Genomic DNA, 20831 nt, shown 5'->3' with positions numbered 1-20831 from the left:
GAAATTTTCTCTGTAAGAAAAAACTAGTTTCCTTGTAGTGTGTTGTTTCTTTCCAAACAAAAATGCTGGCCTTTTAATCCTACTTCCAAACTTAAAGACATAAAAATCAGAAAGAAAGAACAAAAAAAAGGGAAAAACGGTCGAAGCCAGCTGTTTTATTTGTGTGTTTACATTTGTCTCCCTTCCAAATAAATAAAAAGGATGAACAAATTTTTGAGAAATAGGGAGATGACAGGGGAAAGACAAACGAGGCACTGCTACTTTTAAAGAAGCCCATTAATTACTTGAATAATCTAATTATGCAATTACCAAATGGGGAGTTAATAGATAGCAGCCATTGTTTTTGGTGGCCCTGAAAAAGGAAAAGACAAAACAAGCCAACATCTGCTCCCTACAGATGTTGAGTTTGCACTGACCAAGCCAAATATCAACTTACCATACAGACAAAATTCAAGAAAGTCCAACAGTCAAACAAGGCCCTTTCCCTGTCTCTGTCGTCTACCCCTGCTCGGTCTATATATATGTGTATGCTGTATGCATATGGCCACTAACATACAAGGCTCCTCACTGCACCAACAAAATTCTCCTGATTAGCAATGAATCCGACCATGAACTCAATCTCATCAGAAACCTTCAAAACCACCCTTTCCCATCCCAAACATACCATTCCGTTAGACTTCAACAATGTCCCTAAACTGCCAGACTCCCATGCATGGACCTTGCCACACCAGCCGATTGACCCATTTACCCAGGAACCTTTGCCCGTCATTGACCTTGCCAAACCGGATGTGTCCAAGCTCGTGAGGCTTGCCTGTGAGGAATGGGGAGCGTTTCAGATCACCAACCATGGCATTCCCATTTGTCTCCTTAATGAAATCGAGCACCAAACCCGGCTGCTGTTCTCGCTACCCGCAGAACGCAAGCTCCTCGCTGTCCGGTCACCGGAGGGTTTCACCGGGTATGGACTGGCCCGCATATCCCCTTTCTTCTCCAAGCTGATGTGGTCCGAGGGTTTCTCCATTATAGGGTCCCCTGTGGAACATGCTAGCCAACTTTGGCCAGAAGATCATGCCAAATTCTGGTACGGGCATTTATAGCAAAAGTTATTGTCCATAATATTTTTAAGACAAGACTTAAATGAAAGTAATCGCTTCGTTAAAATTTTTATTAAAGTATCAAATCAAAACCAAGTCGATTTATTGATGCGATTCAAGTTTAATGAGTGTATATGCGAATAACGCCTAAAAACAAATTGAAAATGGCTTGTATTGAATTTCGTTACTATCTAAGGAGACATGGAATTTTCGTGTAAACAACGTGGGGAGTTGTGAGTTGTGTGTAGCACTGTGATAAGCTAGGCAGATAACTTATTGTATAGAGAGAGAAAGAGGGAAAGCACTGTGCATGCGACAGTAACAACATTCATGCATTACACATTATTCCTTTCACGTAGCCACTTGCTCGTGTATGCCGAAGCTCACCTAGGGAACCATTTTTTACTTCAGATTTGGTATACATACGAAAAGATCAATTAGTTACTTAGGATGCAGAGAGACTTAGATGAATCTCAAGCACAAGGAAAAAATCAAGGATATAAAGGCAGTCCAAACCAGCCTAGATTCTATTCATATATATCTCTTAATCTATTGCTGTATTCATGATTATATTTATATATTTTTCATCTTTATCTTCGTATATTAAATATATTGGTATATATATAAACACATATTTAGTATATTATCAAAATGATTGAGAAACCTCTAATATCATAAAAAATTTTAAAAGACAAATTATAAAATACTAGTCTTTCCTAAGTGATTTTTTTCATATTATATTTACCGTATGTTTTATATATAAATATACAAAGATATAAATAAAAAATATATTATTACAATCATATAATATAACGTTAATTTAAGAGATATAAAATCTGTGCTAGTTTACTTTGCCTTGGACTGATATATTGACGAAACTTGGACTGATATATTCTTTCTTGTGCTTGCCAGTCATCTAATCTTTCTACATTAAAGGAAACTACAACTCACTTATTTCAGGCAATTGAATCATGTGCATGCATATACAGATATTGAGATATTACTACATATATATGTATGTATATATTATATATACACAAGAGCAATGCTAATTAATTAATCTGTCCAATATTATATTTATTGTCTCATATTATGTTTGAGTATAGACAATGACATATATGACTAGTTCTGTGGCTATGACCTGACCATGTCCTCTTATTATATTCTCCCACTTGTCAATGGTTGGCGAAGAACCCGAGTTCTGACACTATCTAATGCTTAAGATTGTGTAAATCTTTAAAGGACCTGAACCTTCTCTGAATATTTCCTTCATTATTGGCTCTCTGCTTCACCCTCAGCCGTCTTTTCTCTTAAGTTCTCTGCACAACCTGATACACAAAAGTTCAATCAACAATCATGGACCAAGAGAATTTCAGCACAATCAATCCAAAATATAAGGAAACTTAGCCACTTGAACAAACTAATCCAAAGAGAATTGTCTGTAGAGTTTTGGATATGACTCGTGAAATAATCCTTCGTCATCAAAGTCAAAATTGCCTTGGGGACAATTTGACAAAACCAACAAGTTCTTTGTTTTCTTTATGTGTTTGGTTCTCTTGGAGAATGGAGTCACGAAGATAGTACACTTCGTTTATAATGAATTGCTTGTGATTTGATGATTCTTGTTTTATTAGTTTGATCAATTTGTCTTTATTCTCTTTTTTTTTTTGGTCTGTTGTCAGATAGATTATATATGGCATAATTTGTTCGTTATTCTTATTGCATGCAGCGAGGTAATGGAACAATTTCAGGAGGAGATGAAAGGATTAAGCGAGAAAATGGTGGCAATAATGCTTAGCTCATTAGGTTTGACCCATGAAGAAGGTGTGAAATGGTTTGAGCCCATGAAGGGGTGTGACCAATCCTCATGCGTGCTTCAACTGAACTCGTATCCAGTGTGCCCAGACCCAGGCCGAGCCATGGGCTTAGCCCCTCATACAGACTCATCTATGCTTACTTTGCTGTACCAAGGCAATATTAGTGGCCTTCAAGTCCAAAGAGATGATGCTGCAGAGTGGGTGCCTGTGGAGCCAGTCGAGGGCGCCTTGGTGGTCAATGTTGGTGATTTGATGCACATTGTCTCCAATGGCAGGTTCAAGTCCGTGTTGCATCGTGCAATGGTGAACAACACGCACCACCGCGTGTCGACAGCCTACTTCTACGGGCCACCAAGGGATGCCAAGGTCTCACCATTGAGGAAGTTGATTGACGGTGATCATCCCCCGCTGTACCGCCCGGTGACATGGAAGGAGTATCTTGAGGCCAAGTCAAAACATTTTAGCAAGGCACTTGAGTCGATTCGCCTTTGAAATATTTACATTTTAGCAGTAATCGTTAGACGGTCACAGGAAATATATTGTCATCCTATAATATTTATGTGGTGAAATGTTGGATTGGATAAGGATGAATGGAACTGTTGGATTAGTGTTGCCGATCAAGGTACATTAATTTGGTTCAAATGATTTCTTTCGTTCGAGATCACCATTTCTCTCTTTCAATCCACAGCAAAGGAAATCTGAAATATTGTTTGATTTCCTTTTGGGAACCAAACTTCTTAGGTATGACAAAGTGACAGACATGTGAAGGTGCTAGAAGATCATCGGATTAATTATAAATAAAAAAATAAACATTAAATTGTTTCTATTCATGCCATTGTCATATGTGGATAGTAGGATAAAAATATTGCAAGAAAAGCACAAAGATTACTCCTCATTTGCTTCGACTGTACAAAAGTAGAAGCAACTAATAATATCACTGAAATGCAACACATGATTTAACAACTTTTATCATACTTGATTTAGGCTAATTTGGTAGAGGATATATAATCACAAACAAAAGACTAAATAAAATCTGTTTTCACTCTTCCTTTTAAAGATAGAACAATTTTTTTAATTATATATAAAGGCTAAATAAAATCTCTTGATATATAATCTTCTAACGTAAGGAGATAGGACTTGCATTGATGCTGCTGGTGCTGGACATCTTTCACTATGTTTGTTTTTGATTGACCAACAACGTTAGCCTTGACAAAAGACTTTAACCAAGAGCGGGTTAGGAGGATGATAAACTTAGTGGACAAAATCTAAAACCCCTTTTCCTGCTCAAAAATATTGACATGAACCAGTACAAAAGACCTGTCAGAAAAACCTTGTCATAATGGATCTACATATAGTGAAAAAACTATACCATTTGACAGTAAAGTCAACAAAACCAGAAGGTCGATCACTTCCAGAGCTTCACACACTTGTCATGACTAGCCGAGGCTACCATACTCGTGGCATTCGATACTGTCAAGGCAGAGACTAGCTTCTCATGTGCATGTAGTGTCAGTGTCTTGTTCTCAGTCATGTTCCAAAGCTCCAATGTCTAGTGAACCCCATCATTCCAGGTCATAAGCATAAGAATAATCAATAGCTTGAATTAGAAAAATTGGAAAGAAATTAAGCAAAAGGCTATGCATCCAGCATGGAACATTGGCAGTACAAAGCAGTAAACCCACAGCTCAAAAACATAATAACCAAGGTGTAAAACCTCAAAGTACTATGGAGCTAATTAAAGCTGTAAACAGCAATAGTGACACTCACCTCATAACAGCCAATGACCAACAGAGAAGGATAAGTAGGATGAAAAACACAGGTGTTAAATTTGTTGCCAGTACAGTTCAATTCATGAACACATTCCCCTTTGCCACCAGAACCAACTGTCCACACTCTCACCAAGTCATCACTTACAGATGCCAGAAACTCACCAGTAGGATCCCAACACACAGAATGAACAGCATTTTTATGACCCTGCATTGAGGCTAAATCCATGTAAATTTTCGAGAAATAAAAAGGTACTCCATGTAAAATATGAAAGAAAAATGAAGCAAAAGAACATCATAGAAATATTTGACAGAAAAATTACAAGATAATTCATTATCCCCTAATTTGTTATTTTCACCATATCTTTGTTGTTCCATATCCAAAGCCATAAGGCTCAAAAAAAATTACAATCTCTGCTTTTCTTCGGGAGGTTTGTTAGTTAAAAAAGAACCAAATCGAATAGATGCATAGATGGAGAAAACTAGAGGATACCAAATCAAACCTCTGGTTAAAAATATTTATGCACCATGGTGGTACAGAAAAATGCACCAAGAAGGTAAGGTTTAAAATATGCAGACTTATATTCCCATAAAGCCTGCTAATAGGTTCCTGGAAAAGAACATATACAACTGTTCAACACACAGAACACTAAATTCTTTCATGTCAAGACTGGTCCAAGGCCTTGCATCTGCCAACAGACATGCAAAGAAACTATGATCATGCAACATAAAGAACACTAGGTTTTCTCGTTCTTTCTATGCAACAAATTCTTTCTAGAGTGTAAAAATTCTCTCTCTTTTTTTTTTTTTCTTGAGGGAAAATAACGCAGGAATCCGGTTCTTTAGCAATTACCACAATCCCGTTTAACTTGTAACTACAAAATGCCAAAAGGGAAGTAAAAAATGCAACTCACAAACTATCCACTGACCTGTAATTTGGCCCTGCAAACTTGGTTCTCCACATCAAGTAAGGATACAGAATTATCTGCTGCAGCTGCAAGAAACCTTCCAACACGAGGTTGAAATCTCATCTGGGTTGCACCACCCTGATAAAAAGAATAACAAAAGGGAACTAATGGTAACAGTAGGACTTGCAAAAGAAAATAACGATAGAGTATTGTACTTAACATTTCTTGAGATAAATCGTAAGACTACATACCTTGAAAACTCCAGCACAACTACCATTCTTGATACTCCAATATCGAATCTCACTATTATTATCGCATGAGCATATAAGGTCCTCTTTGGTGGGGTGGAAGTCAAGTGATGTGACAGTTGTAGAATGTCCCACAAAAGTACGAAGTGAATATCCAGGCTGCAAAGCAGAATCATGCATACATAAATCAGGAAAATTCGGGGAGGGGAGAGAAGTTCATTGGCATAATTCCCACAAGAGAATGATTCACATGGCAAAAAGAAAATCGTCCATCAAAAATAATACTTACAGACTCTTCCTAGTAACCAATTTTCATCATGATACACCCAACAAGGCATTCAATGAGTAGGGATTGGCTACACAATTCTCATTAAGCCATCTACTTCACAGCTCTTACAGTGGCCTCTTTTTTATGTTCTCATTCCAAAATGTCTAGCAATCAATATTGTTTTGAGATGAAATTCTGGTTCAGAAAAGTAGGTCATAAAGTACTGCATGCTAGCAGCAGCTTCCACATTAGGAAACCAAAAATGCACAGCAGAATCTCAAGCAGTTTAAAATTTTAGCTACTATTGCAAAAGAGATCAGGATGACCCATGCCATGATAAAGAAATAGTATGCCTACTAACATTATCAGCATCCCAGATCCTGACAGTTCTGTCAGCTGAAGATGTAGCAAGTCTTGACATGTTTGGACTGAAGCGGACATCAGTTACCCATTGAGAATGTTCTTCAAGTGTCGACTTTACTGCAAAAGACTCTGTGCACCACAGCACAGCCTGCACAACAATATAATCAAGTAAACATGTTTATGTAATTTCTCCAGAAAAATTAAAAACTTAAATTTAAATAGCACTGAAGTCCCCCTATCAATGAATAAAAGATTACATAATTTAACACCACAAAAGGGGAAAAAAATATTAAACGGCACGAAATCAAATCACCCTGTACCTTTTTATCATGGCCACCAGTAGCAAGCAATTTCCCATCTGCTGAGAAGTGACAACATTCTACTTTACTCGTACTAGCAGGGATACGCCGGACTTCTGTAAATGTTAAGCCTGACATTACATCATAATATTAGTAAATCCCCATGTATCTATCTCATTGTAAGAATTTTCTGGTGTTTTTGTGTGGCAACACATGCCACCAATAATTAAAAAATCAACAATAATTGTACCTTTGCTGACATCAGCACACCGACCAACTCTATCTCTAGGCTCTGGATCATCATGAGATAAGAATGACTCTACATTATCATCTAGAGATCCATCATCCACAAATCGGTCTATATCAGCCTGTGATTTACTATCTCAAGTTATCCCATTGCTGATCGGAATATCAATGATAACAACTTGCAAGCAGTCTGTAAATTACTTTCAATCGACACATCCAATCCAGGGAATAACAAATCACAATATCTAGCTCAGTACTAAATTAATCTTAAAGAGATAACTATTTCAGAATAAATGTAACAGGCAAGCGGAAGAAATGTCTTCACTCTAATAGCATCTGTTGTCGAATCAAATGATTTATCTGGCACTGATTCTTAAAGAGCCTATCCAAACTCGCTATAACTTCCCTAGATTGCCCTAGTTATATAGTTTTTCACCTATCAGGAGATTCTAAACTATAGTTTCCGCTTCCTCTCGGGCGAATAACAAAATCAGAACAAGTATATAATATACACAATTTGCCAACTCATTTGCTCCACAAACTTTAAATTACAGGACCAAAAAAGTCTAAATTTCATCATTGCAAAAATAAACAAATACTAAACAAAGGCATGATGTTATACCAAACCATCAGAGCCAAACATAAGCAAAGACTTGGAGGAACCACTATTATGAGGTAAAGTGGGCATTGAGATGGCATCTCCTGGTGTGTGAGTAGATGGTGATGAAGGTGAACTTGGAGATGGTCCAGTGGTGTTTGCAGTGCCGGAGCTATTGACAGGACCTGAAGATGACCCTGGTGTCTTCCTCTTCCGGCTGACTTGACTTTTTGAAGCCTTAAGCAAAGATACAACTCTATGTTAGAAACACTGGCAGGATGTTAAATTGAAATGCTGATCCAAATTAACATGCAAATAGAAACCAGAGAGTCGTGCAGATAAAAATGCTGTTAAGACTCTGGTAACAATAATCCAGACCATGAGACATATCAGAAAGAATCCAGAGGTCGAATGCATTAATATCACGTAAATCTTTCAAAACATTTTGGTACTTTTGGAGAATGAAGAATCTTGAAACACTTGTTCAACAGAAAAACAAAGGAAAACATTGAAAAAAAATAGAAAAAGAAGATATAGATGGCATGATTTACATCCAAGTCTCAGTAAATGTTAAACCTGATCATTTCCCTGAAAGGTGTTTGATATGCTACTATCAGGCATCATACTACAGGTACCGGTCATCTTATCTTGCTGCTGGTGCTGGTAATTTGAATTCTGAGACTGCTGACTTGAAAGTGGATGCTGTGCAAATTGTTGTGACGGTTGATTATTGTGGTGCAGTTGTTGCTGCTGTAACTGATAGACATTGAACAGCATGTATAAAGTAAGAAAGCTGCAACAGCCTCAAATCTAATGAGATCATCAACGAATGATAATATTAGTCAATTGATGCGCAATACAGATAAATATACCTTATTTGACAGATCAGAGTCTCCACGAGGCGCAGGACAACCAACTTGCATAGGTGATCCAACTCTGGGAACCACATCACCAAGAGAATTTAGTGGGCCATCCTTCCCAAGACCCATAATCTGATTGTTGAGAAGCATTCGCAATTTCCGGCATTCCAAATCATTTGCTGATGGGGATGACAAGTTTTGCTGTGCTTGAAGCAGAAGTTGTTGCTGTAACTGAAGCTGATTGAAGGGCTGAGAGGACTGAATCATAGATTTCTGCTGCTGGAGAAGCCCAGATCGAAGTTGGTCCAGTCCCTACAATTGGTCAGATAGTATTAGACAAGTATACTGGCAGATGAATCCACAAGCCTTATTACTATACATCAAATTTGAAGAACAAAATCACAAATCAAATTCTTATCCACATTTTATGCAGCATTGTGTCAACAATTATTGTCAGATTTCAACCATTGACAAAAGATGAAAATATCTAGGTTGTTCTGCCACGCTTTACCTTCTATGAGATAGTTGAAGAAAGAAGAGAAATTATTTCACAGTGTACTCAACAATTCTACAGATAAAATAACATTGTTCCTCTTATCTTTTCACAACGTTCTTGCAGAAGTTATCCATGAGACACAATATGGTGGGTTTGCCTGTATATCCATACTTTCAGCCGAGAAGGCAGCCAATTTCTTTGAAAGCAAAATAGACAACGTTTGTTGAAGTATAAAATTCCAATGTACTGGAAATTAGCTACAGGAAATCCTCTGCTCTATATTCAGGACAAAATACATTTGTCGTATTAAGAAATCAATTATTCAACTTAGTGCCCTAACATAACAATACTTCATCAATATTTTACATTCAGCAAACACATTCATTATCTTCATAACCAGCCAGAATACTGGCTGCCAAATTCTGTAACAACCATCAAAGATTGAAGTTATTACTGTTCATTTGCATCAAGCAAGTGAAACTGTCAATATTGAGGAAATACCAATATCATATCAACTATAAGTCAAAAGACTTACCGTTAAAGGCCATCCTTTCAATGTCAAATTGCCACCAGCTTGATTTGGTCCTAAGGAAAAAAAATTAAGGTAATAAAATCATAAATTTATATGTTAAAATCATGACTTAGAAGGTTTGATGTTACTTTCAACCTTCCAATAGCTATACACAATACACTCTTACCAATGCCATACTGTGTTGACATCGGTGATTTCAATTAAGTGATTGGTTCAGTTTATTAAGAATATATATGAGGAAAAGCCAGTCAACCAAAAGTGCAACAGAAGTTAGAGATTTTACTATTTTTAAGTTCAGTGTATCCCATTTAAACACTAGCAAGGAAATGTTAATAGAGAAAAAACTCTATCGAGGCAAAAAAAATGATTACCATGAGCTCCAATTAATGATCCATCTGGACCAGCAGCTCTTGGACTCAACATTGAATTGATCTCACTCTTTGAGTCCTGTGTCAGCATACAATGCATACCACAACCAAATTATTTTAAACAAAAAAAAAACTGCAATTGAAGGTAAAATATATACCAAAAAAGGATAAAATAACAATGAAGCACCTGGGTGGCAACTGGAATCTGCTGACCTCGATTTTGCATTTGCTGAAGATTACCTGATATATTTCCAGGTGTGCCATGCAGTGTTTGCCTGTTAGGAGTTTAACCGCTAAAAGTTTTTACACATCACAAACATGGAAAAGCAAATAAAAGAAACAATACATAATCTTTTTAAAACAAAAAGATCCTATGACATGTACCCTGGAGGCTGGCCACCCACTGAAGCTGCCTTCAATATTGATGCTTGATTAGGATCTAGAAGCTGGCTCACGTTATCACCTAATTGCTGCAAACTTATCTGATGTCAAAAAAAGCAAGAAAGGGGAAAAAAAAAAAGAGTGTGACCGATTCCTATCAAGCTCATAAGAACTAGGTACCTTCACAGCTGCATCATCCAAGGAATCCCTCCTCTGGCGTGGAAACCTAAAAGTCTCATCATACATCTTTCTTGTGGCAGCAATTGCACTTACAGGGTTCTCTTTGATGAGAGGTTCCCCACCAACGAGCCATTGGCAGCACCATTTAGTAACTGAGTCCCTTCTCTTCGCTGCTGCTGCTGCTGCTGCTGCTGTTGCTGTTGCTGTTGCTGCTGCTGCTGTTGCTGTTGTTGTTGTTGTTGCTGCTGCTGCTGAGCATGCCTCTGCAATAAGAGCTGCTGCATCTGCATCTGCTGAGGCTTCTGGTGATGTTGCTGTTGCTGCAGCTCACGAGCCTTGACCATTTGACTCTGCCATTGTTAAACATTTTAATTAAACAGCACACTTGCTCAACTAACTCCCCAAAACAACAATTCTTAAATGAATAACGTCGAATGGAGATTTCTCAAACATATTTCTAATATAATATGATCTATTCCACAATGCGCAAGAATTTGCTAGATACAGAAGTCAGAAATCAAATTCATTACAGTCTCAACCTCTAGTAGATTCAGTGCACAAGGACACCAATAATTCTTGGGACAGAGTAAAAGCCACAGAGAAAATATTACTCATCAAAACATCCACCATTTAAGTCTAACAAACTCTACCTTTTGTTCGGTAAATATTTCTTGTATTCGATTCTTCACTTTTTTGAACTTCCATCCAAACAAAAAGTTAGACACATGAAATGATGGAAGCAAATACAGAGAAGAACATATAGAAGCATCAACTAAAAGCATATATCCAGCGCAAGTCTTTTAAGCATGCAAGTGAGTTCCTCTTTCCAGTAACAATTGTAACAAACTGTAGGCTAGAGTCTAGAGAGAGCTTAACCATGACAAGCAGGTCAACATATAGAGCTTCGAAACCAACAATAACAGCAAGCATGCTAGTAAAAGTCCCTTACTGACACCAACCATCACAAAAAAAGCTCACAAACACACCTCAATATAAGATGCAGCAGCTTCCGAATGCTTCTCATTTGTCCTTGCAATGAATATATCCCAAAATACAGACCACCACTCAAACAAAAAACCACCGGGTACATCAATAGCTGGAACACAAAACCAAAAAAGATTCGAAATCAATTAAGTTGTAAAAAGGATAATTAAAATCTTACTATCTACATCAATGCCATCTTTCTTTGCAAGTTCCTTTTTCTTTTTCTTGTCTCATGTCCTACCTACTGGATCAGTTGATACTTTCCCTTCAGCTTGAAGTGCCTTTGCAGTAGCATGCATCTTTCTTTTTATCATATAATCATATATATACACATCCAACCTATTGCCACAAAGAATATAAACACGCAAGGGCAACCATTAAAAATTCAATAATCAGATTATAATAACAGTAAAAAGACAGTAATTTTAAACGCAGAATTCATAGAAAACCCTCCATTAGCAAAAAAAAAAAGAAAAAGGAAAAAAAGAACGCAAACTAAATTTGTTCAGAACCCTTCATTTGAATTCCAAAAATATTTATTAAAAAAAAACAGAGTGCTCTGTTACATTGCTATATTTTAAATTTTGCACTATGTCATTCAAAAGATTCTAAATTTTAAGCATCTTTTCGCATAAAATTGGGCAAAACGTAGCAATGGATCATGGGCATTAAAGAGAAGGAAAAACCCATTTTATTGCCCTCCAAAAAAAAAACCCTAAATCAGTTATAGTAATTTAAGAACAACAAAAAAAATTAAAAACTTGGAAACTTTCAGTAACAGTCCGTTAAATAGTGAAGTTAAAACTCAAAAACCCTTCCATCAAAAAACGAACTCAAAAACCCTAGACAAGAAACATAAGTAAAAGGAAAAGAGAACAATGAAATACAAAAACGTAGTAAACAAACACACGAAAAGATAATAAAAACCTTACATTTTATCAGCTTCCCAGTTAGTCTGCGACATGGTTGAAGACTTTTACAGTAAAAATTAAAAAAAAAACCCTAAAAATCCGTGCAAAGGCTGAACAATGTGAAGGACGGAAGATGGTCGATTAGATTCTTGAGAAACGGTATATTTGCCGGACAAAGCTTTCTTTTTTCAATCAAATTGGAATATTGAACCAAAAAAAAAAAAGAAGAGTATATATTATATTCTTACAAGCTTTCTCTAGTTCTCTAGCACATTATTAGGTCTTTTTTTTTTTTTTTTTGGGTTTCTGTTTGGGAATTAAGGCAAGGTCAGGTGGGCTGAGTGAGTGTTTGACAACAACTCAAAGCAAGCAGATTTTTTTTTTCTTGCACAAAATTTCGGCTTCGCCTTTGGAGCTCTCTTTATAGGCAGCTTTTATGAGAAAGCTGATGACAGATACACCTCATTTACTCCCACTTCTATTAAATAAAATATTAATACTATTACTGCTCTTTTTTTTTTCCTTTAATTCGAGCAAGAATCATATTCTTTTCATGGTACCATACATTTTATTCTTTTAAAAATTACAATGTTATTATTATTCCTCATACTATTATTCTTAATATTCTTCCTTAATGTATGTACTTCTTTTGTCAGAAGATTAGTTGGTGCAGGTTGCTTTGTTATTTATTAATTTATATGATTCCAACTTTCGGGTTTTTTAAATAATAATAATAATAATAAGACAGTACATATATACCAAGTAATTTGACAGGATTTGGGTTTTTTTATTTTATTCTTTTATTATTATAAAATTTGAGATAGATTAAATATTTAAATAAAAACCTATAAATAAAAATATACCAATGAAGTTAAAGTTAAAGTTAAATTTCTTTTGTTTAACTTATTTAGCAATAGTATAATAATTTTTTTTCCAAAGAGAAAGCATTATAATCACAAAACTAACAGTGAATAAAGCACTATTACTACAACTTTTTGCATAATTATATAATGGTCAATTTTTACTTTTTGAAAATTTGTAACATTTTATTATGTTATAAATATTTTTTTTATTTTTCAAAAAAAAAAGTAAATTCTGATTCTTTAAATATATAATTAAACATCAACTAATGAATCTAATATTAAGATTTATTTACTTACATTTAATTATTCTTAAATTTTATATATAGTCAAAATAAATACTGTATATAAAATTAGAAAAAAAAAACACTTTTTTTTGAAGTATTTGAATTTTTATTGATCCATGCCGACATCAAAATCTTATACTCTTATACTTACATATTACTGTTCCTTAATTTCTGTACTATGAGCAGGAAGATGTATTGATAGATAATAATAATTATAATAATAATTATAATAATTATTATTATTATTTATAAGTGAGGAATGCTTTTCAACACGTTAGAACCAACAATGTGTGCAAACAAAAGCACTAAATTGCTTTAAATGAATACCATCATAAAGTTCTTTTCTCTTTTTGAATATGTACTTATTTATGGGAAATTAGTACTGGTACTTGACTAATAGCCGAATTAATTATTTGAACGTTTAAGGTTCTATCTCCATTGCCGACATCAAAATCCATCGCGTTTTTTGTCCCTTTACTTTTACTTTGGTATAAGTTGATTCGTGATACTCGTTTTTTTGCTTTTCGGAGTTGGGCTACTTGTCTAGACATTTTTATCCAAATATTTTTATTCACTGACGTAGTATTTAATTATTAAATAAATATAATTATTCATAAATAAATCGATTACAATTAAATAATTAAATTATAGTTACATCAGGTGAAACAAAAGTATGAAGTTAAAAACTACGAGAAAAATTATTTTCTTTGACTGTCATACTGAATATGTTTTTCAATAAACTCTGATTTTTTAAAAACCCTAATTTAATAATTTGTTATGTTTGAGAACTAAAAAGAAAAAGATTATTAATTGCAAATGAAAAGGATTTAACTTTAACTCCATAAATTACTCTTAATAGTTTTAGTTTCTTTTGAAATAAAATTGAAATTAATATTAGCCACATGAAAAAAAAGACTACGTGCACTAACGATTTTTAAATTAATTAAGTTATAATAAGTTACTCAAACTCGAGCTAGAATCGTTAACAATAATTGAGTGGAATTTATTTAAATTTAATTATTAATTTTTTGAATCAGAACTTTGAGTCACAAAAAATGAAAAAAAATGAATGAGTTCAAGTTAAGTTTGAAATAAAGTCCAGCATTTTATCTGGTTGACTAAGCTCAATACCCCAACTAACAAATTATAGTCACACTTAATATAAGTCTAAGATTTGCTGAGCAAAGGAAAAAAAGAAAGGTCTTAAGATTTCTAATTTTCTTTATTTCTACAAAAATTTCAGTCCCGCATTTTTGGGGCTAATTCTTATATGACAGGAAACATTTTACTTGATCCAACAACTGGAAACAAAAGAAGGAAACTCTTTAAGATCGAACATACATTGAGAAAAGAACACAGGTGAAAACTTGTCATTCCTTGAAATCATCCTTGTCACCCACAGGAATTGGTCTGTTCCTCCAATAAACAGCAAGACCACTCCCACCAAGCTGCAATGAAAGGTGCAAGAAGCGTTAATGCAAGCTCGTAGGAAGAATATACGAGTCAGAGTACGAAAAGTGTCATACCGCCATACAAACAACACTAACTGCAGAAGGAACGGCTACCAGTGGATTGGTAAAATGTTTCTGGGCCAGCAAGAAACCAAGTGCAGAGCTCTGTGCATAAAACAGAATACAGCATCACTGAGCACACTAGTACTCAGGTGAATAACATCAGGTTTTGGAGCAAGAAGACAGTACCGAGCCACCAGGTGACGTGCAACAAGAACATCTAATTACAAAAGCTCCAGAAATAGTGAAAGCAAAATAGACAGAAAACTGCTGCAGACTTAAGAATCTGGTAATTGCACTGTTACTTTCAGGGCAGTAAAACTTTTTCTTCTCATTTAGATGACTGTGAATACAGGAAAGAAAAGACCAAGTATATCAGGTGCAAATGACAAGATAGCAGATGCTTTAGAAATGATCCAGACAAACCAACACCAGACTCATCTGAGAAAGACTATGATGCATTACAGATTTTAAACAGAAGAACGTTCCATTCTGAAAGCTGCTTTGTGATTTGGTCATGCAATTTATGTCTTGCTTATTTACAAGGACAGTAAAACTAGTGACAGACAGCGCATCTAAAGTTGTGAAACAGATTATAAAAGTTTCTCTATAACGAAGATACAGAGCATTTACCATTCCCAACAGGCATCACATATATAACAAAATAATAATTCTTGAAAATGTCCAACATCAGTCAGACTTGTTTTAGTTGCCTAAAAGTTTAAGAAATCTGATGTCGTAATAGTAATGAAGAAAGCCTACCTGCATTCCGCATTCTATGGATATGGTACGAGAAGTGGATTCACCAAATGATATTTTTGAAACCCAGTAACCAAGGGCAAATGCAGCAGCATGCAGGAGAGCTACAGGCAATATTAGTTGAGCTCCTTGCGCTTTCAAGACTTCTGACACTTGGCCAATCTTAGCATTAAAGACACATCAACTTTAGTTCTTTACTTGGAAAGAAACTTTCAACAGAAGTGCAAAATGTGAATATTAAAGTTAAGATATCATAAATATACTTCATGAAGTATCCTGAGAACTTACAGGGCTTGCACAAAGTAGGGTGGTGAGAATAACTCCAATTAAAGGAGTCACTGAGATTATTTTTGAAGTGAATTTGGGAAAGAACTCATTGGCCAAGACTACACAAAGAAGATATTAGAATCGTATGATTGTATGTCAAAAATCACTGCACTTCACGATTATTGAAGTGCAACCAACAATAATAGATAGAAACAATAATCTTCCATACCTCCTACAACTGTTGGTACTAACACAACCTGAAAAGTGCTGATAGCAAGACCCTGCAAAGATTTTTGGAAAAAACATTCTTCCATTAGAGGAATCACCATAAATGAAGGCTATGTATTTTATAATTAGGTAGATGACATGTTGAGATCTTGTACCCTCCCTCTCATTTTGGTTCTATCATTTCTATCATCACTATTAGGTAATAAGGTGTATATATCTTTTAAATTTCTAATGGATCTACCTGTGTGTTTCACTTTATGTTTTGGTGGATGAATCAGTCCAAAAAATTTGGAACATAAACCAAAGATGCAGGTTCCGTTCCCATGTATGTCAGTCACCAGAATAAGTATAGCCAGAGAGATTTAACTACTTTGACTTCTACAATATCAGTTGTCTCATAATTCATGTATTTGCCAGTTATCTATAAAGGTAATCATCCAATAAGAATAACCATACCGCAGCATCTACAGGAACAAGCTGACCTGCGAGAAGCTTTGTGAGGAGTGGTGTCATAACTATTGCTCCAATAGTTGAACACCTGCAAAATTCCAGAGGAAATTGGGGAACTTGAAGGTTGTTTATTCTTAAATTTCAAAATGTTGAAAATACCTTAAATCTTTATGTCATAAGTTATTATGCTTCCTTAAGTACAAAAGTAATTCATATTTGAAGTAAGTTGCCTCATTAGTCATTAGCTATCACTTCAGTCATGCAGGACCAAATAAAATCTAGGTCATCATCATATATACTCAAGGTATTTGTCATTCAATTCTATATTGTTTGAAATAGAAGCATACAAAAACCCAATAACATTAGAGAAAATTTTCATCATTGTTAATAATTTTATACTTCTTCTCATAAGCATGATGGATATAATTCCCTTTCTCTGGTAAAATTTCTGACTATTCCTCCTGAATTATCATTATACGGTAACGGCTATTTGTTTTTTCCTTTCCCTTTTGCAAGTTGTCCAGACTCAATAATTTGTGAAGTGTGAACTGTCTAAGCGGACTTGTCAAACACACTCTAGCTAGTTCTGCACCAATCTAGCTTCCTCTACCTTGGAAGCACGAGTGACTGAACAGTCCCACAGACAAATAGATCTTTTGTTGTATAAGATCAGCCAAAGACCTTTCATAGTCAAAAGATAGTCTCTACATCTTTCCCTTAGGACTTCGAAAGAGAGCTCCAAAACAAAGAATTTTTCATGCCAAAATTAAATTAGGGGATATCAAATGAAAAGTAACAGAGGGTTCATCACCATTAGTAAAAGATACTACTCTATCCAATAAAAGCATTAAGATGCATGGATGCAGTTTGATCTTACGTTGTCATGAGAACAGAAAGTGCTACATTCCCCTTAGATATATAGGTTGCAACATTTGATGCCTGACCACCAGGGCAGCATGAGACCAAAATAAGACCAGTCGCAAGTGGAGCAGAAAGTTTCAGAGACTGAAAATCACATAGACATTGTTCAGCGTTCACTTATAAGACAAGCCTCCTAGAAAGCACTACAATGCTGATGAATAACATTCTACATGATGCAATTTAAATTATGTTGACTTTCATTTCAAAAACCACATTTGGACAACAACTGTCTTATTTTCTGCAGTCTTCAATCAACCTCTTTATTGGGAGATTTCTCAATCCATTAATAGCAAAAAAGTATTCACCAGTATTCTATAACTCAAATCAAATAATATATGACACGTCATAGTTCGTAATTAGAGTGTCATGTCTTCTTGTTATGACAATGAAGTTTATATCCACAACAATTAGAACTCAACCAGCAAGAAATGAGGCATTGATGCAAAATCAAATTTGAATTACCATTGCAATAGCAAATCCTAGCATAGGCTTGATTAAATATTGAGCGAGAAATCCTACACCTACCTGCAAAATTGAAAATTAATACTGTTAACCATATAAACACTAAAATAGGATCATTTTTGTTTTATCAGCTGTCTACTAACTCATAAGAAAATATTTTGCCTCTTACAGTCCATGGGTTCCGTAGACAGCGTCTGAAATCCTCAAAGGTCAACGTCAATCCCATTGAAAGCATGAGGAAACCTAGGCCAACAGTGAAAAGATCTGTCTCTAACCATGTTACCTTTATGAGGGAATAAATGGTTAGGTAGATAAGCAACATTTGAATCATCATTCATTAAAAGCAGCAAAGATGGACTGAAAATTACCGCAGCTGGCTTGCAGATGCCAATAATAGTTCCCAAAATAACCTGTTCATTTAATTAAAGTTAAAAATAGAAAATCAGCTAGAGTTTTATTAAGTACACCAAGAAAATCAAGCACACACCCACACAGGGAAAAGAGTAGTCAAAATTTCAATTATTCTCTCATATTGGTTCATCCCATTTGGTGTAGGAATATCTCCAGATACATTCGTTGCAGCCTTGCACATAACTTGCAAATTCCTGGATATAAAGATCACATCATTCTTAAGTACTCTAAACGTGCACCAAATGAGAACTCAGATACCAACAAACAGTGGGTTTAATACATTAGAAAACAAATCTAACAATGCCTCGCACTAGCAACCAAATCCATGAATATTGGAGCCGAAAAAAACTAGACCAAAAGGTACAAAGCCAGTACTAGTCAGTGGTGATGGGGCAGTAAGACAAAAGGAAACAGGGAATTTTGAATTCAGGTACACAGGTAGTAGAAAAAAGCAAGTTAATGGTGAGAGAGAGAACTGGATTAACCAAGTTTATATGAGATATTCAAAGAGACTAGGGACCATGAGTTAACAAAAACTTATTATGCAAGAAAAACAAGCTAGCCACCACGTAAGGTTCTTGAAGGCAACTATTTTACTAGCCTTACTTTCCTCCATTGCCAAAAAGTATGAAGTGGCACTGTGCTCTAAATTATTTTTAAACAGTCACCCCTCTGATTATCAAATCATTGGCTCCGCTTCTTTGGCATGGTCAAATAATGAATTTAACACTGAATCATGCACACTCAAGTTTTGTATGAAAGAAATTCAATTAAATCAAACACTTTGGTCTCAGACACTACCTTGAAGCTGGAATGATCGAGGAAGGGGCAGCAAGAGAAACAGGGGGACTACTTGGCTTTCTTTCGATGGCCCAACCTTTTCCATTCTCAGGCACAGAAATTCCAGCCCTAACATCTGAAGATTCATGTTCAAATAAAGCACAAAGCAAAGAAATCACACATACACCTACGTGATAAACAAGCAACTAAAGACAACCCAGAAAGCAATCATCAAAGACAAACACAAATAAAACATACCCAGATGAGCTGCCTGTAGCCTTCTGGCAGGAATCAAAGACCATGGTCTTCTATGTACAGCCTTATATGTATCCAAATTGCAATCTTTGATAACAAATCTAGACAAAGACGCCATTATGAAACTCAAAAAAAAAATATATATATATAATCAAAACACGGGAGGGTTTAGAAGGGGTTAAGAGTAGGTGAAATACAGATTTGATTCTATCCGTTGAGTGCGAAGGGTTTTTGAGTAATGCCTACTTTATCCACTGGATGGTTACTCCAAAATAGCAGGGAACTAATGGATATCGATGTGATAACGAAGATGTCGTGTAAATCGAGGAACCACACGTATTCAAGATATGGGATTATAGGTTCATCCAATGCTGGTTAAGACATCAACTTGTTGCTGCTGACTCCTGACTTGTCTGTTGATAAGTCAACTGCCCCTTGTCGTTTGCGTGAACTCGTAAGTTCCCATTTCTCTTGAGCGGTAACCATCAAAATGGAAGTATGATGTGCTATTCAATGTTTTCCTCCCCAGTGGCCCTTTTGTTTTTTCCTTAGTTACAGTGCTGAGAAAGGGGAATGCCTTCCATTCCAATTCGGGCCAGTAGTGAGAAATATAAACATAAAATATCCATGATTCTTTCATGGGCCGAGCTAAGTTCCTTTACGGGCCTTTATTATCAAATCATCAAATCGTTTGGGATGAGAAGCCCATTCATTACGACCAAGAAATATGGAGACTAGCTAGGTTCAAGCTGCAACCCGAGATACAAGGATTAGAGAAATCTTTGATAGTTTGCACTTGACTTTGAGCTTAAATCTGATTTTTCTTGCTTGATCAGTACGTCAAGATCATATCAGTCCTGGCGTTATGTCTCATTAAGAATTATAACCCAGTCGAGTTTAAATACATTATAACGAAGTTCAAACAAATGCTTACAGATTAACGAAGCTAAAAACTGAGAGAGTGTGTAGAACTCAGCTGGTCTGATTCGATTAGACTACCTAAGAGTAGGTGAAGAAAGCAGGAAAGGACAATGAGAGACCTGAGTAGACTTGTATTTTTCTTGAAATTATTTGGGCAAATACCATTCCGGCTTTACTCTACAAAGTTTTATGGTTGTCTGCAGATTTATGTCCAGTTGTCCACTGAGTTTCTGGGGTTGATCAGTCGCAGGGCCCATGCAGTCATGCAGATGTTCAATCAGATAATTAGACCAGAATGTTCCCAAAAGCTTTTAGGGTACTCAATAAAAGACTGGGGCAAGAATGAAAAACAAACCTCCTATTGCCTGATAGTTTCTCTAATTCTACATATACATGCATT

The 20831-nt window shown here is 35.6% G+C and overlaps 3 protein-coding genes across 7 annotated transcripts; 1 reads left to right on the top strand and 2 right to left on the bottom strand.

Moving 5' to 3' along the window:
* The first annotated feature begins 608 nt into the window (after positions 1-608).
* Positions 609-3403, top strand: GA3OX3 (gibberellin 3-oxidase 3). The gene is made up of 2 exons (XM_021421717.2): positions 609-1081; positions 2824-3403. The coding sequence occupies exons 1-2, from the start codon at positions 609-611 to the stop codon at positions 3401-3403; spliced, it is 1053 nt and encodes a 350-aa protein (XP_021277392.2).
* A 618-nt stretch (positions 3404-4021) lies between these two features.
* LOC110410786 (transcriptional corepressor LEUNIG-like) lies at positions 4022-10496 on the bottom strand. The gene is made up of 15 exons (XM_021420646.2): positions 10425-10496; positions 10248-10333; positions 10051-10138; positions 9867-9942; positions 9499-9548; positions 8480-8779; positions 8184-8363; positions 7632-7844; positions 7014-7131; positions 6785-6894; positions 6463-6612; positions 5837-5992; positions 5607-5723; positions 4679-4885; positions 4022-4460 (listed from the first exon to the last, which is right to left on the bottom strand). The coding sequence occupies exons 1-15, from the start codon at positions 10488-10490 to the stop codon at positions 4317-4319; spliced, it is 2061 nt and encodes a 686-aa protein (XP_021276321.2). The 5' UTR covers positions 10491-10496; the 3' UTR covers positions 4022-4316.
* Positions 10497-14522: 4026 nt separating this feature from the next.
* BASS2 (Sodium Bile acid symporter family) lies at positions 14523-20028 on the bottom strand. 5 transcript variants are annotated; one of them, XM_089782736.1, is made up of 14 exons: positions 19514-20028; positions 19277-19391; positions 18552-18669; positions 18433-18474; positions 18234-18347; positions 18065-18127; positions 17559-17686; positions 16688-16769; positions 16233-16284; positions 16025-16122; positions 15740-15898; positions 15167-15197; positions 14993-15082; positions 14523-14914 (listed from the first exon to the last, which is right to left on the bottom strand). In XM_089782736.1, exons 1-13 carry the CDS (start codon positions 19626-19628, stop codon positions 15009-15011), a joined length of 1191 nt encoding a protein of 396 aa, XP_089638862.1. In that variant the 5' UTR covers positions 19629-20028; the 3' UTR covers positions 14523-14914; positions 14993-15008. The 5 variants fall into 5 exon arrangements, 4 of the variants coding, with proteins under 4 accessions (XP_089638862.1, XP_021276546.1, XP_021276545.1 ...); XM_021420871.2 differs by lacking the exon at positions 15167-15197 and having other exon boundaries at positions 19514-19611; positions 19708-20019; XM_021420870.2 differs by lacking the exon at positions 15167-15197 and having other exon boundaries at positions 19514-20023.
* Between the last annotated feature and the right edge of the window lie 803 nt (positions 20029-20831).

This window comes from Theobroma umbraticum, unplaced genomic scaffold (genome assembly GCF_002168275.2).
Source record: "Theobroma umbraticum cultivar Fairchild unplaced genomic scaffold, ASM216827v3 scaffold_56.0, whole genome shotgun sequence".
NCBI classification, from domain to species: Eukaryota; Viridiplantae; Streptophyta; class Magnoliopsida; order Malvales; family Malvaceae; genus Theobroma; species Theobroma umbraticum.
The sequence above is the reverse complement of the archived record's forward strand: the minus strand, read 5'-3'. Positions and strand labels throughout refer to the sequence as shown.

Coding starts and splice junctions, on each gene's coding strand:
- GA3OX3 (XM_021421717.2), top strand. CDS start 609: ATGAACTCAATCTCATCAGAAACCTTCAAAACCACCCTTTCCCATCCC. Junction 1,082..2,823: donor GAAGATCATGCCAAATTCTG/GTACGGGCATTT, acceptor TATTGCATGCAG/CGAGGTAATGGAACAATTTC.
- LOC110410786 (XM_021420646.2), bottom strand. CDS start 10,490: ATGTATGATGAGACTTTTAGGTTTCCACGCCAGAGGAGGGATTCCTTG. Junction 7,132..7,631: donor TGTTTGGCTCTGATGGTTTG/GTATAACATCAT, acceptor AGTAAATCACAG/GCTGATATAGACCGATTTGT. Junction 6,613..6,784: donor CTGGTGGCCATGATAAAAAG/GTACAGGGTGAT, acceptor ATTGTTGTGCAG/GCTGTGCTGTGGTGCACAGA.
- BASS2 (XM_021420870.2), bottom strand. CDS start 19,628: ATGGCGTCTTTGTCTAGATTTGTTATCAAAGATTGCAATTTGGATACA. Junction 18,670..19,276: donor TCGATCATTCCAGCTTCAAG/GTAGTGTCTGAG, acceptor CTTTATATCCAG/GAATTTGCAAGTTATGTGCA. Junction 16,285..16,687: donor TTGTTCCTGTAGATGCTGCG/GTATGGTTATTC, acceptor AAATCTTTGCAG/GGTCTTGCTATCAGCACTTT.